This window comes from Musa acuminata, chromosome BXJ2-9 (genome assembly GCF_036884655.1).
Source record: "Musa acuminata AAA Group cultivar baxijiao chromosome BXJ2-9, Cavendish_Baxijiao_AAA, whole genome shotgun sequence".
NCBI lineage: Eukaryota > Viridiplantae > Streptophyta > Magnoliopsida > Zingiberales > Musaceae > Musa > Musa acuminata.
In genome coordinates, this window is record NC_088346.1 from 11,277,767 (window position 1) to 11,292,008 (window position 14,242).

Consider the following 14,242-nt stretch of genomic DNA (forward strand, 5'->3'; position numbering starts at 1 on the left):
GAAACTGTCCATTAAATTTGAAGAACCCAAGTATAAAAGAAGTCCGTGAAGTAGTAGCCATTGTCTTGCCTCTCTATCTCCTGCAGCACATGGAAAAGAAAAGATGAGAATGAGAATAAGACATTTTCGAAATACTATCTTTATTCCGATCCAATAGGAGTAGGATGGAGTAACACTTCCGGTAGCTCTCTCGGATGGCTTCCAGTGTCGGCTTTTCCCTTCCGCTACTTTGCTAAAGGAGCAAAAGTTGCAGGATGCAATGCATGATTGGTCCGATCATTATGATTCTCGCCTAACATCCTTATCGACATGTTCATGCTTCGTATGCGACAAACTAATCTTTATGACATCCAAAGGTTAACTTTACTTTCCGAAAGAATCATCCGATATTACTGATTCTTCTCGAGGCCACGTATGTCTGGAGCATCACTGAAAGCGTAGGATAGTAGCAACCCATGCATCTTGGGCTCTTTCAGACAGAATCTTGTTTTCCCCCCGCCCGCTCATCGGGCATCCAAATGATGAGAATGAGGGAATCACTGAATGAGAGTAATGCTTGTAGAAAAGGCAAAGAAGAATAGACAGAAGAAAACAAAGGATAAACAAATAGCCCCACACTTTCTTCTTCAAGTATGGCTTCCCTTTGACGAAGAACAGTACTGAATAGCTACTATCGATAAGAATAATAAAGGTATGCCATTGAGTTTTCTTTCATTTAGAGGCTCGATTTCTGCACTAAATAAATGACTATTCATATATGAATCACAAGTTAAATCTTTTTTATTACTAGCTAAACAAACTGATGGCAAATATTCTTTTTACATGGATTTCAGTCTACTACATCAGCTCAAAGAAGATGGGACCGGGCATGAATTAAATTGCCTTCGAATAAAGTTGTCATTGCTCTTCAGGCATGCTAGATTTGGTGAATCGTATAAGCCAAGGTTTGCCATATTGTGGGACACCATGCTCTTCAGGTATGCTATTGAAGTAGTCAATTAACAAAGACCATAAAATTATTTCTAATTTGGTAGAACTATAGAAATTGATTAAAGCATTCAGTTATCTGATCCATAATTTTACATGTCGGAATTGCATGGTTCCATAATAGAATCTTGATATTTTTGAGGCATCTATTTACTACTTACAAAAAGGTAAAACTAGTGGCAAACCGATGGAATATCGTTCAATTCTGATACTTGAAAGGAAGTACAAATTTGATAATAATAATAATAATTGATAAAAAGTATTTTAAGTAATCATTCATTGTATTACAAAATTAGATTATTTTTTTATATAATTCATACGGATTATACCAAAAGCCCACCAAGTCAATCGATTTATTTCACTTTTTTAACACGTCCGAAATAATCATTCAATCCACCCTTTCTTTCACAAAAGTGGATCCACCCTTTGTCCCTTTTAAGGTAAAAGAACATATATTGAGTACTAAAAATGTCAAAGACGTTTTCAGTGTGTGTATATATATATAGACACACACACATCAGGGGACATTTAAGATATGCTAGGGGCATAGGAGATACGCAAATTTGGACATTTAAGCTCACAACAGGAGTATATTTGGACATTGCCCATCACCCCAGGGGCATAGAACAGTTAGGTAACCCAGGCAAACATCAACATATATGCAAGCAACTGTCTGGCTTCTATTGATTCAGTTAACTCAGTAGCGATACAAAATGAACTCCAACATGGAAGTAATATTTTACAAGGCAATACAAGTGTACAGTCCTAATAAAATAGAAACAAAAATAACACCTCAGTGATCTGTCATGAGGCACGTTGGCACAGAGTCTTTGTACCACGACCGGTTGACCAGACATGCAGAATGAGTCTCCGATCTCAAAACATCTGCTAGATAATCTTCAAGATGATTGTATATATAAACTTTCTGTCGCAGATTGTTAGAACAGCTTGCTTAGAATAGTACACCTCCCCATCAGTTCTTCCACTTGTTCATACCAATTCAATTGCATGCATAACATAAACTTTGTTAAAATCCAGTAAAACTTACCCACCAATTGCAGATCAGGCTTTCCTTCCTACAAAATGGCAATTCAGGTTGTCGCTTCCTTTTCAGTGTCCCAACCATCCTCAGAACTTCATGCCTTCGAAATTAGACTGAGACTGCCACAAAGATGGAAAAACAATGCAACAAGCAGAATAGCATAAAGAAAACACAGCATTAGTGATCACAAAGTAGAATATAGGGTTCATCGAGGCATGCCTTAGTGCGGGTTTCTGTGCAGCATTAGCAGTCACTCCATGAGCTTTTTGAAGGGCCACTCCAAATGCAAAGTTTGGCTTTACAAAATTAAGTACAAACAGAAGATAAAGCAAACATAATCAGTCAACAATATGTAATATCGACAATACATATGTGAATAAGGGAAGCATACAACACAAGCAAGACCTTTAAGGTATCTCCCACACCATCTCGTGCTGATCCATTCAAGTTATCCATCTCTACGTTGGCTCCCTGCCTACCATAGTGCAGTAGATCTTGTCCGTCATCCAAACTGGTGCTATCACTGCCAGCAAGCTGTTGCATAACCACCGCCTCAAATGTCTCTGAATTGCAGAACAGCTTTCCCGCTGAAGCCTTGCCACTTCCAAAATGTGAAATTCCATTTACCAGCTTCGCTCCATTGCCATCTTGGTCATCTCCAAACGGTCCTTCCGTGCCATCATCCACATCACTGCTGCCAACTACAGCCAAGTTCTCCAAACTATGAGCTTTGAAACAAACTATGTCATTAGGTATCCGCTCTGTCAGTAAAAACACGTATTGACATCAACAAGAAGCAAATTCTGCTTCAAATTAACAACTATTCCCCGAGATCATTGGAAAAACATACCTGATATGTTATCGATGTTAGAAGCAAATGCTTGCAGCTGCCAGCTCAGGCAAACAGAACCATAGCTAACTTGCTTAAAGACAACTTCATGTGGTTCATCCTTTTTCCTCTTGCTCCAATTCTCATCTACATCTACATGATTGTGTTGGTCAGAGTTTGGAAATTTCTCCCAGCTTGAATTAATCGATGCCTGCTTCTCAAGTTTGTTTGCTCTATCATCCAAGTAATCAGCATTCATTCTTCTCTTAAGTGGAAGCACCGATGGTCCTCCTTGACATTCATCACATGAATCTTCACCAGAAGTTTTATCAATCAGTTGCTGGCCTATGGGTCTGGATGGACGAGGTCTCTTATGTCCTACTGGAAAAACATAAGAAGGTAGCTGCTTTCTACGAACATGAGAAACATATATTTCCATCCTAGGTTTCCAGAACATATACATGTTCACTTCATGCCTAAACTCATCAACGGTTCCACGTATATCAAACTGTTGGCCTTCTTGGATCTTCACCCCTTGTTTCCTTTGCAAGCCCATAAAGAAGGCACAATGTGACCACTGTCTGGAGTGATCTACATACTCATTGGGGTATGGATGGCACTGCAGCATGCCATAGGTGTCCCGCTCAATCTGTTTGAGAAGAAAAGAGGAAGAAGTTTTTCAGAGACAGAACAAGCAAAATGATTAATTTCCCGATCCTTTGAATGCAGAATCATATCAGATAAACCTGGGACAAGCAAGATCACAAGGCACACGGAATCCAAAAACAACTGGAAGTACCTTCAGAGTCAACTGCCTCAGACGTGATTCAACCCACCCCTTCCATAACCTTAGATCCTCAGAATCAGCAGCTACAATATCAATCTGGAGATAGTTTCTGTATGTCTCAAAGAAAAGGTAAGACTCAAACAAAGCACTCCAACCTGCCTTATTCAACTCAATATCCTGCAAGAATGAATATAAAGGTATTAAAGCAAAATTCCGTTTCTCAACAATACCTCAGAGGAAGTCATTAAGTAATTAAGTATAGACCTCACAGGTCATGTTGCCAATTTGAAATTGTTCCATCATAACTCTTAATGTGCTTGTTGATACGTTATAACTAGAGTTCATGCATGGATATGCCGGAGTAATAATAGGCATATGGTGAGTTCGATCTCGTGGGTTCTTACGCGGATCCCACACAGGGAGACCAAGTTCATCTTCCTCAGTAGCACACAACATTACTGGATTTGGCCAGCGCCACTGAGTATAAACTCTGAAGAATCGTGATACTAGCATACTTGGGACAGCATTAGGATAAAGCTGACAGACACGAGCAACCAACAGAGCCCAATTTACACCCCCAAGAAATCCAGTCACCTGAACAGAGAAATGTAATAAATGAGTCATATTAAAGTAGTTAATCAGTTGTAAAAATTACAAAACAATGATAGCTTACATTTGAATAAACTCCCCGCTTCTTAGCCCAGAACTTCAAGCATCTGAGAGTTGTTCGAAAATTCTACAAAAAAAATATTGACTCACAGGATTAAAGCCAAAGGACTGCAAAAATATGAAAAGAAAATGCAAAATCAAGTATAATAACCTCGATTTTTGGCACCAACCGAAGAATTTGGTCTGCTACCCTACAGCCATTAAGACTTCTAACTGTTGCCTCGTCAACATCGTAAAGCACAGATCCATGGGAGATGTCCAAATCCTACATAAAAGTTAGTAAAAGGAAGACCACATTATGATACCATAGTTTCAATGTGACCACATTATACAGTAGCCACACCATTTGGGTGAATTCAAATTACCAACCAGATAACATTTGGAGACTTTTCCAATCAGCTTGAGCAAATTAGTTGTGTACAAATTCACAAACAAGAGAAACAAAAGAACAGGTATAAAGTAAATGAACAAGACAGAAATCGGAAGAAACATTAAAATATTAAATACATAAACAATCTAACTTAAGTTCTCCAACCTTATAGGCATCTTTTAACAAAAATTAGCCCACATATATAATGTCAAAATAACTTCAATTATGAAAATTGAAACTTCTGCATGAAAATATAAAGACATGTTTCTCCAGAGAACAAGACACCTAGAAATAAACAGAGATTCTCAGTGATATAATAGTGGAAACATTAGAGAAAAAGTTTACAGGAATCAAGAAATACTAAAAATATTGATTACATAGTACATATAGCTTGTACTGAATATGTATGCCTGCATATTCAGATGGGATAGGCATAAAGTAAAATACATGTTAAACACAAGTTACGTAAAGATGGAAAGAATATGTCATGTTCAAGATAGGGAATGTGGAACAAGATGTGAGCCACTTGGTTTGAGATCCAAAAGCCTATTAAGTAATTCACATGATAGGAATTACTTGCTGCTGGGTCAGTCAACAGATATTGATCCCTTAACAAGCCAATAGTTCAGAAATGGTAAAGACTGGGAAGTTGTAACTGAAGGAGATCCTTCCAGTGGATATGCCAAGAGAGAGAGAGAGAGAGATGTGAAGCTCCCAACAATTCACTATTGAGGAAACATCCAAGAATGTAAGCAACAGTAGAAGAGGAATACGAGAAAGATAGTGACACTCATTCATCAAGAATCCGGAGGACAAAAGTAGGATGGTGAAAAGAATCAAAGGTTTATTATATTAAGCTAACAATCTCACCTAATGTAAAATCAGTATACAGTATTCACTGGTGACTGCCATTCTACAGTATTTGTCACGTATACAGCTTCAAAAAGTATTACGAGCCATAATGCAATGCAGAAAAGGCAGTCAAAGAACAACACCTAGGAATAAAGTTTAGAAAGGAATTTTAGGAGAACAGGGAAAACTCTATACACAATCATGCAATAGGACATGCATGAATTCCCCAAATTAGCGCAACAGACTTCTGTAACAATAAATAAAATGAAATGCAAAGAAAAAAAACTTCTCTTATGCTTAACTGAGATACCAATGGAAGCCATCTATTGGAAAGTCAGAGAATTAGACAAGCCGAATGACAGAATACAGTAAAAGGCAATTGAACTTGTGAAGTAAATAGATAAGGGAAGCTAGACAAGTTGACCAGTGTGTAAGAGACATCCCACTTCAAGACGTAACAAACTGGGTTTCACATTATGAACCTACCTCTGGAACAACTAACTGTGATATACTGGCATAAAGAAGATCGATGGATATCCCGTGAAATTTAAATCTCATAACAGGAACATGAGCATCAGGCACTGGTTGCAGTTCAGAAACTTCCTCCATTTCAGCCAAAATGTCATGCAAAACAATGAAGAAGTCTTCCTGCAAAAGGTTCCCAGAAAGTTAGGTATCAAAGTATATGAGATATATTTCTCAAATCAGAAGTCAGATAAAGTTCTGAAAAGAAAAGGTTTAAACCTCTCGATTAACATAGGAAGGCCCAACACACAGCGTATCAATGTCAGACCCTGGTCCGTGAACCTGCCATAAGACAACAAAATTTTAAAGTATTTGTAAGAGCTCCTTGGTTCAAAGTACTACTCATCTGAACAACCTTAGAAATAAGAAATAGAAAATCATGAGAAACTTACAGGAACAGCAAATTGTGAATGGGAAATCAAAACAAAAGGAAAGAAATATAAGCCAAAGGAAAGCAACTTGTTAGATAAACACTAAACAAGACAAGCTACACATGAAAAAGACTACAAAAAAGCAGTCCCATGATCAGTTGAACTGGTAATGTTTTAATATTGACCTTTATTAGACACTAATCTTTTGGATAATCAATAATTCTTTTTAGTCAAATTGCTAATCAATCTAATATTCTAGTCCACAAGTTTCCAAACCCAAAGTCCATTACTGAACTAAATCCTGGCTTGAGACATTCAGCCAAAACATGCTACTTCATTCAAACAGTTACCATATGTGGAGAGTGAATCATGAGCCAACATCAAAATTTTAACTCAAATAAAATTAATAAAAAGTCATAGAACTAAGCCTGGCATTCAGAAGAAATTATTTGAGTTCAGCCAACACCAGTGAACAGGCTAAAACACACCAAAACTTTTCAAGTTGACAAAAGTTCTTAGAATTGAACAAATAAGTTTCTACAATATGGACAGCCTTGCTTTCAAGCTTTCTCATGTCTTCAGTTTGAAACTATGATAGCTCAATAAAGCAACAACAAAAAGAAGCAACAGAATTATCAATATTTGCAACTCCCAGATGCATGATAAATACAATATATGTATCAGAAGTGATATCTCCTTTAGGCATGGAGCTTCCACATAGACATTACACATGACAAAAGAATGTCATGCTCACCTACAATCCAGGTAGCTTATAAAACCAGACTGAAATGGCAATAAATGTAGACTGAAATGGTGATGAACCAACTACTTGTGCAATTTTAAGGACAGAAGATAAAACAACATGATGTTGTATTTGTAGGCAGCTAGAAGTAAAACTATGTCCCCTGTTGAAGTCAATAGTCGAAAATTCCATTCTAAATCATACATGTTCTTATAGCTGTTAAACTCATTTGGGGCATAAGATCACACATCCTACGGCCCATATCCAATTGTACAAGCCAGACCATATAATAAACCAGAGCTACCAGTGATTCCAAGTCGACTATTGAGTTGACTCAGTACAAGGATCTAAATACCAATCCTTGGTTCGACTGATCGGTATGCACCATAATGACTAGCATTTGAATTCATGACTCTGTCAACTTAAACGAGTAGACTCAAGTCAGCCAAGTTGGTTTTTGACTTGAAGCCCTCCAATTCCACCTAGTCACTATCGTTGTCACTGCCTCCTTTCTCCAAATAAAGGTATAGACTCTCTTCCCTCCCCTCCTCTTCTTCTCTTTCCTCTTCCTCTCCCATCTCTATTCTTAACTCTATCTGCAGCCAAAAACTGTTGTCACCCTCCCCTCCGTCTTCCATCCTCTCCACTCTATCTTGTCATCTCTTCCCCCTCTCCTCCCCTCTCTCCATGGACAACAGTTACTACCACTGTGCCACTTCTCTCCCTTCCCTCCATGGCAGCAACTACAGCTGCAACCTATCTTCTCCCCCTCTCTCCTTCCCTCCTTCCATGGCTAGCAACTGCAACCACAACTCATGCAATGGACTTAATATTCAAGTGTGTGTCTAAATCATCATTTCATGCCTATATTTATGATATACTTCTTGTCATTTTGGTCTTATAATATATTAATATTCACAAAATGCTGCTGATAGCAACATGTTTCTTGACAAATAGTAAATTATTATGACGTTTTGATCCTAGAAATGAGTCACATTTGGTTTAAAATTTTAATAGGCGAGGTTTCTCGTCTCAATCTCTACAAGTTTTGGCACGTTGTTGAATAAGTTATCGGTGATACCAGGCATGATACCGACCTGCACTGTCCAGTAACATTGAAAATAATAGAAATTGAATATTGATTGGTACAAAGCTATACGGTCCAATATCAATTTTTAGTTCGACACGTGAAATACCAATTGGTACATATCAGTCCAACCATTATTATTACTTGGTTATGTGAAAAGAATAATTATTTATGACATTATGATGTATGGTTTCTAAAAGTAATGTTTATTAGATTTGTAGTTTCCTATGATCTGATTCCACAATCCAAGTTTATGGACCCTCCCCTGTTCCTAGGTAAATATGCAAGTTTGACAACATTGCATGTCCTTATTCATACACACAATTAACGAAGGCTTAACAAAGGAAACTCCATAAGAAATAAAGATCAAAGATGAAAAAAAAATTAAGCATCATGTAAAATCAAGCTTGTTGATCTCTTACCCCCAAACGATAAGATCCAAATGTAAAAATGACAGCATTGGCCTCTTCAACCATTTGATCAGAGTAACCCCTTTGACGAGTTAACTGCTTCACCCAGCTTTTAACAATCTAGAGACCCAAGTTCATATTAAGAGAAATCATGTCATGTTATATAGAAATATTGGGTCATACAAACTAAATAATGAAAAGATACAGATGAGTCAGCATGATAAAATAAAGCAAAGTGCCACAGTTATGAGTCTAAAAGGAGATTGGAACATAAAACATATATTCAGCATAATAACACATTCAATCAATTGGTACATAATAAGGCTCCAAGATACCCAAAAAGAACATAAATATGACAAAATTCAAATGCAACTTGAGAAGCTAATCAGAAAGGGAAATTTTGTTGACTTTACCAAGGTTGCAAACCTTTTTTTCCTACCTAGGACTGCAAAAGGGATCATAAACTCAGATGATAGAATTGTAAGATTATACAATTTAGACAATTAAATATCAAAAATCTTTATAAATGATTTTTTATTAAATTTTAGTCTCTCATATGTTCTTATGCTTATAATTGCATTTTAATTAAAGTAAATTCATAATTTCATGAGTGTTTAATATTTGATGAATAATAATTTTTTTATTTTATGTTTTATTTTTTTTCAGGTTTCAAGGGTTTGATTATACAATTCAAGAATAGCAATCAATTCAAGAATGATACCCACTTACAAAAAGAATGATTGTATTAGTTCTTTAAATATTTCAAGGGTTCAAAATATTTAAAGAACTTTGTATATTAGTGATGGAAACTTTGTGTTACTGTTACCAATGTCATATTTTGGTTTCTTTGAACTTGTGAACAAGCAACAGTAAAGATGCATATAAAATTTGTTCTTTACCAACTTGCATTTGAAAATTATTTTATTTAGATGCACCAGCATAGAACATGGAATTTCTTCCACTGGATCCTTAAGAGACAAAAACAACCTAGTCTTCATGGCCTTTCAGTTCAGGTTATGAAATGAATTTATTTCATCTATGACAAAATCCTCTCCCATGATCAGTCAAGCCTAAGACGTGAAATCATACAGGAAATGAAGTTATACCATGAAACTAACTAAAATAAACTATCCACATTGGAACACATTCTGCCACAACTTTATTGGCAAAAGGTTAAATCATCCTACAAGAACAAGCTGCCTTCAGTCACACTTTGCATCACAATTTGGTATACTATGATGGTCCAATAGAATAAAAATAAATGCAAGTGGCTAGCACCATATTGTTTATGACGAAGTAGTAGCTAAAAACAACATATGAAAGATTGCACCAATATGTAAACCATATATTTCATAATATTCAACAAACTACTAAATCACATAAAACATGACCCAATGCATCTAGGTATAGCAGCTAAACACACCATACAAAAGACTGCACTAAAGTAGTTGAGGAAAGGGAGAGGGCAAGGTAATGTTCGGTGAGGACTGGGAACTGAGGAGAGACAAGTAGCTATTCGTTCAGTGAGGATTAAGGAGTGACCTACAAGTAGCAGTTCTTTGCTAAAGTTGCAAAGTATTATTCTAATCGTTTTCTCTTTTTATAGCTCCCTTATTTTTAATCTTTTCTTTTTTCCTTTCCCCTCTTTGTTCCCTTCCATCATTCCTTAAGTCCCCATAGGTCTGTTGATCTTGTAATATCTGACCCACTTTCTCATCGAGAGAAGGGTACCAAAAAAGATTCAGATTGATTTTCCAATCAAAAACAAAAGTAACATTATGTAAAATCTTTGGCTTTTTCCTCTACCTTTGTCCGTACCCCATAGGCACAATGTTTGAGACAACAGAGACTCTATTTCTACTGTAAGAATCCACATTATTACATTCCAATTCCTTCCCAGTACCTCCTAAGGAAAAAAACAAATTGGGACCCATTATATTTCAATTTTGTTACTCCATATTTTACTCAAAAAGAAAATGACAACAATAGCAGCTAAGGCTTGAGAACCAGAGAGAGGCAGCTCATCATTGAAGGATGATTTGTCATTTGAGAGAGCCGGAAGGCAGCAGGCAACGACCGGCTTTCTAAAATTCACCAGCCGACTCACCAGCTTTTATCTAGGCCATAGGATCGTGGGATCCTGCGGTCCATATCATAATTTTAACAATCTTGTTATGTACTAAGAGAACAAGCAAAACCAATTTTGGAAACAAGCTTTTCTCATGAAAGTCAGCAAAAGCTTTGATTTCCTTCCTCTTCTTTTGGGAAACACGCTTTGCTTTTCTTAGCTTCTCAAAGATGTGACAGTACTACTGGTTAAAAGCAATCAAATATTGACAAAAGTCTTAAGTAGATTGGGGAACATGCTTGTGTGACGACATGTATGCAGTCAGCTATATGCCTATGAGTCTCCCTCTCACTGATGTCTTTTCACTAAATTAAGCTTCTATTATACCTAGTATCGAGGTAACTAAAACTAAATTTCTCAGGTATCAAACCTCTATCCCATAGATTCCCAGGTATCACAAGAAAGTGATCATTTCCTTCTCAAAGAACTCTGAATATACATATTATTCATTATTTGACACTCTAACTTGTTCCATCCATCATCACTTACAGAAGCTTGTTCCTTTGGGGCAACTACCCAAAGTGATTTAAGAGTCCATACCGCATTTTGAAAAGTGACGTAGGTTGGTTCTCAGAAAAAAACTTTTTAAGTTAAAGGGACACCGTGTTCGAGTTACTTAACCACCCAAGTTGATGATAATAAATTTAATCCATATTTTACATTTCAAGTTCCCTTGATGTCCTTTTCTCTATTCAAGCATCCAATGACAACAAGTACGCTGACAAACTGAAAATCATATTTGAAAATTTCCTTTATTTTCTATGATCTAAATATTTATGTAAATTTTATCCTTTGACAAGTTGAGTACCAAAATCAACCAGTTACAGGTTGGTGGCACATTACCAGCCAAGATAAGTTTAGGTATAGTGATGTACCATATCAGCAAATAATGGGAACAAACAGTACATAAACATTATTACACAACAATCTCTAACGATGTCATCAATGATACTTCCTTACTATAAACCTAAACAAAGACACCAACAAGAGCGCCAACCAATCTTAATAACTCATACAGTATTACACATCAAGCACTTAAAAAACACTATAAAATATATTGAAAATAGACAGCACACTGTCTTGAAAGACGAGCACTTCAAGTTAAAAAAATTGCATGAGAGCTATTTGGTTAACTCACACACAAAGAACAAAAATAGTCAAAGATGAGATAATTACCTCATTTATTTCTCCTAAAACCTCCTCTCTCTTGATAGCTTCTTCCTTGCTCTCATAAAGTCCAGCATCGAGCAAGAACTTTCACATCATACACAAATCCAATAACAAAAAAACGTTCCAATCATAAGCAACAGGAGACGGTTAAGAAGAGAAACGCATTCCACTGATGAAGAGGAGCAATAGAGCATACCTTCTCTAGTTCAATTGTCCTCTTGAGATCTGCTGCGGTAGGCCCAGCAGTCGAGATTGGCTTTGTCAGACCATATTGTCTTGGAGCAGGTGGCGGTTTGCGAACCATTTTATCAGAACTATTCATTCCAAAATGAGGCAAAGGGATAAAATTTTCCTCTTCCACGAAGCGGTTCTAGAATAACTTGAAGCGCATATTTAACAAGAACCGCTTCCAAGAGAAGATAATAGTTAAAGATCTTGAATACAAGAACAGGCGAACAACCACCCTAATACACGACGGATCGTACCTGATATCAGAATTAGAAAGGAAAAGGAAAAAATCACTCTTCAGTCGAATCACTAAGGAAGCGAAATCAACTGCGACCGAACCAAAGACAAAACCCTAGAGACACAAACCAAGATGACTTCTTGATGAAACAATTCAGACATAATACGAACGTCAAAGACGCGATGTCCTAACGACGAAATCCAACATATTCTTATAAGCGCTCTTCAATAAGGATGGATGGATCCGCCAAGATTAATACAGAGTAAAGATGAATCTTCATTATTATTTTTTTGGCCTAAATCAGGAGCGACTATCAATCTACCTCACCGCCAATCCTAGAACCGTGGAGGACAGGAACACCGACACCGGAATCCAAGAAAAAAAAAAAAAAAAAGAGGCCAAGAAAGACGACCTAAAAAAGGGACAAAACCAGAGCGGGAGGCTCCTGCACCGGATCCGCACGGGAGGGCCGAGGCGGCGAAACCCTATAAGCGGAGCCCTGCGCCGCTTCTTGGGGCAGCCGGCGGCGGCGGCGGCGGCAACCCCACACAAGGGAACGGGGGAACCGGAAGGGGCAAGGAAGAAGAGGCGGCGGATCCGGCACGCGCCCTTATCCAGCGGCGATCTCAAACGGTGTCGTCGAGCGGTCGCCAATCGGGGCGAAGAGAAGCGGGGCGATGATGGGTGGATGCAATTTATAGGAACCTAATTACGTAACTGACGGGGTATTTTATTTCCGGTGCCCAATTTCTCCTAACCCAATTCCATTAGCATCATTTAACAGTAAGATATTTATTTATACTAATAAAAACATGTATTATACTAATAAAAATATTCATTTAAAAATATTGATACTAAAGTTTGTGTTATATCTCCAGTAATTATTCTTCCGTCGTCCTATAATAAAGTATATTATTTGTCGAGTAATTGAAGCATTTATTATGGAGGACTAAAGGTATCATATTTTTGTTCGGTATTAATTAATATTAAGTTGTTAAACTTCCTCAAATTCTTTGAGAGGTATTTTACCAAAAAAATAATTTAAAATTAACCTTTTATCGAAAAACTAGAGGCATTCTTTTTTACAAAAATGATTTTGTCATGTATATTATTCAAAAACATCATTACTTTATTCAATTACATGTTTTAATGATATAATATAAATAATTACATAAACAAAAATAGCTACGCCAATCTTATTTATTGTGCCCTCAGCCGATGTCTCTTTGAGGAACAAAATGAAGTGCCCTATACATAGCAAGATATAAGTAATAAGCTATACGAATTAATGTTAAAACTGTCTTATTCGTTAAGGAGTAAGTCAATACATCCCAAGATGGGAAAAGGATAAGAATATTATATATTCTTTGAGAACTTTGGACATTCCTTATTCTCGAAAAATTCAACCACGTGTAGTTGACAAAAAAAAGGGTAACGAGGAACATTTAACACCGAGAAAGAAGCATCGAGATAAAAGAAGACTTTATTAGATGATAACTAAAGCTGATAGATGTACTATCTTCCAATATGATGTCATAATATAGTAAACAACTCAGATATCTTACTATATATATATATATATACTTAACGTAAATAGGCTAATTACAGTTGATCTTTATAACGGAAATATAAAAATAAAATATAAAAGAATAATTTTAACGTTCTAATTAATGGTAGCAAACGACGTTAGTGGTGACAGGTGTAAAGCAACAATGGAATGCTCTCCGATGTTTGTGGCATAGAGCCATCGGTATCGGTCTCGAAATCATCAAGATCCTATGGTTGGTTCCCCCACCTGCTCTTCAGA

General features: G+C 36.8%; 1 protein-coding gene across 5 annotated transcripts; it reads right to left on the bottom strand.

The window, feature by feature from the left end:
* Positions 1-1,647: 1,647 nt before the first annotated feature.
* LOC103998067 (nuclear poly(A) polymerase 4) lies at positions 1,648-13,118 on the bottom strand. 5 transcript variants are annotated; one of them, XR_672676.3, is made up of 14 exons: positions 12,166-13,118; positions 11,976-12,053; positions 8,684-8,791; positions 6,281-6,343; positions 6,023-6,184; positions 4,466-4,579; positions 4,319-4,381; positions 3,910-4,239; positions 3,658-3,822; positions 2,880-3,507; positions 2,435-2,790; positions 2,249-2,325; positions 2,036-2,148; positions 1,648-1,912 (listed from the first exon to the last, which is right to left on the bottom strand). XR_672676.3 is itself a non-coding variant. In XM_018818117.2 (13 exons), the coding sequence occupies exons 2-13, from the start codon at positions 12,289-12,291 to the stop codon at positions 2,116-2,118; spliced, it is 2,403 nt and encodes an 800-aa protein (XP_018673662.2). In that variant the 5' UTR covers positions 12,292-12,454; positions 12,848-13,118; the 3' UTR covers positions 1,648-2,115. The 5 variants fall into 5 exon arrangements, 3 of the variants coding, with proteins under 3 accessions (XP_018673662.2, XP_009417719.2, XP_018673663.2); XR_001975555.2 differs by having other exon boundaries at positions 2,036-2,325; XM_018818117.2 differs by having other exon boundaries at positions 1,648-2,325; positions 12,166-12,454; positions 12,848-13,118.
* Between the last annotated feature and the right edge of the window lie 1,124 nt (positions 13,119-14,242).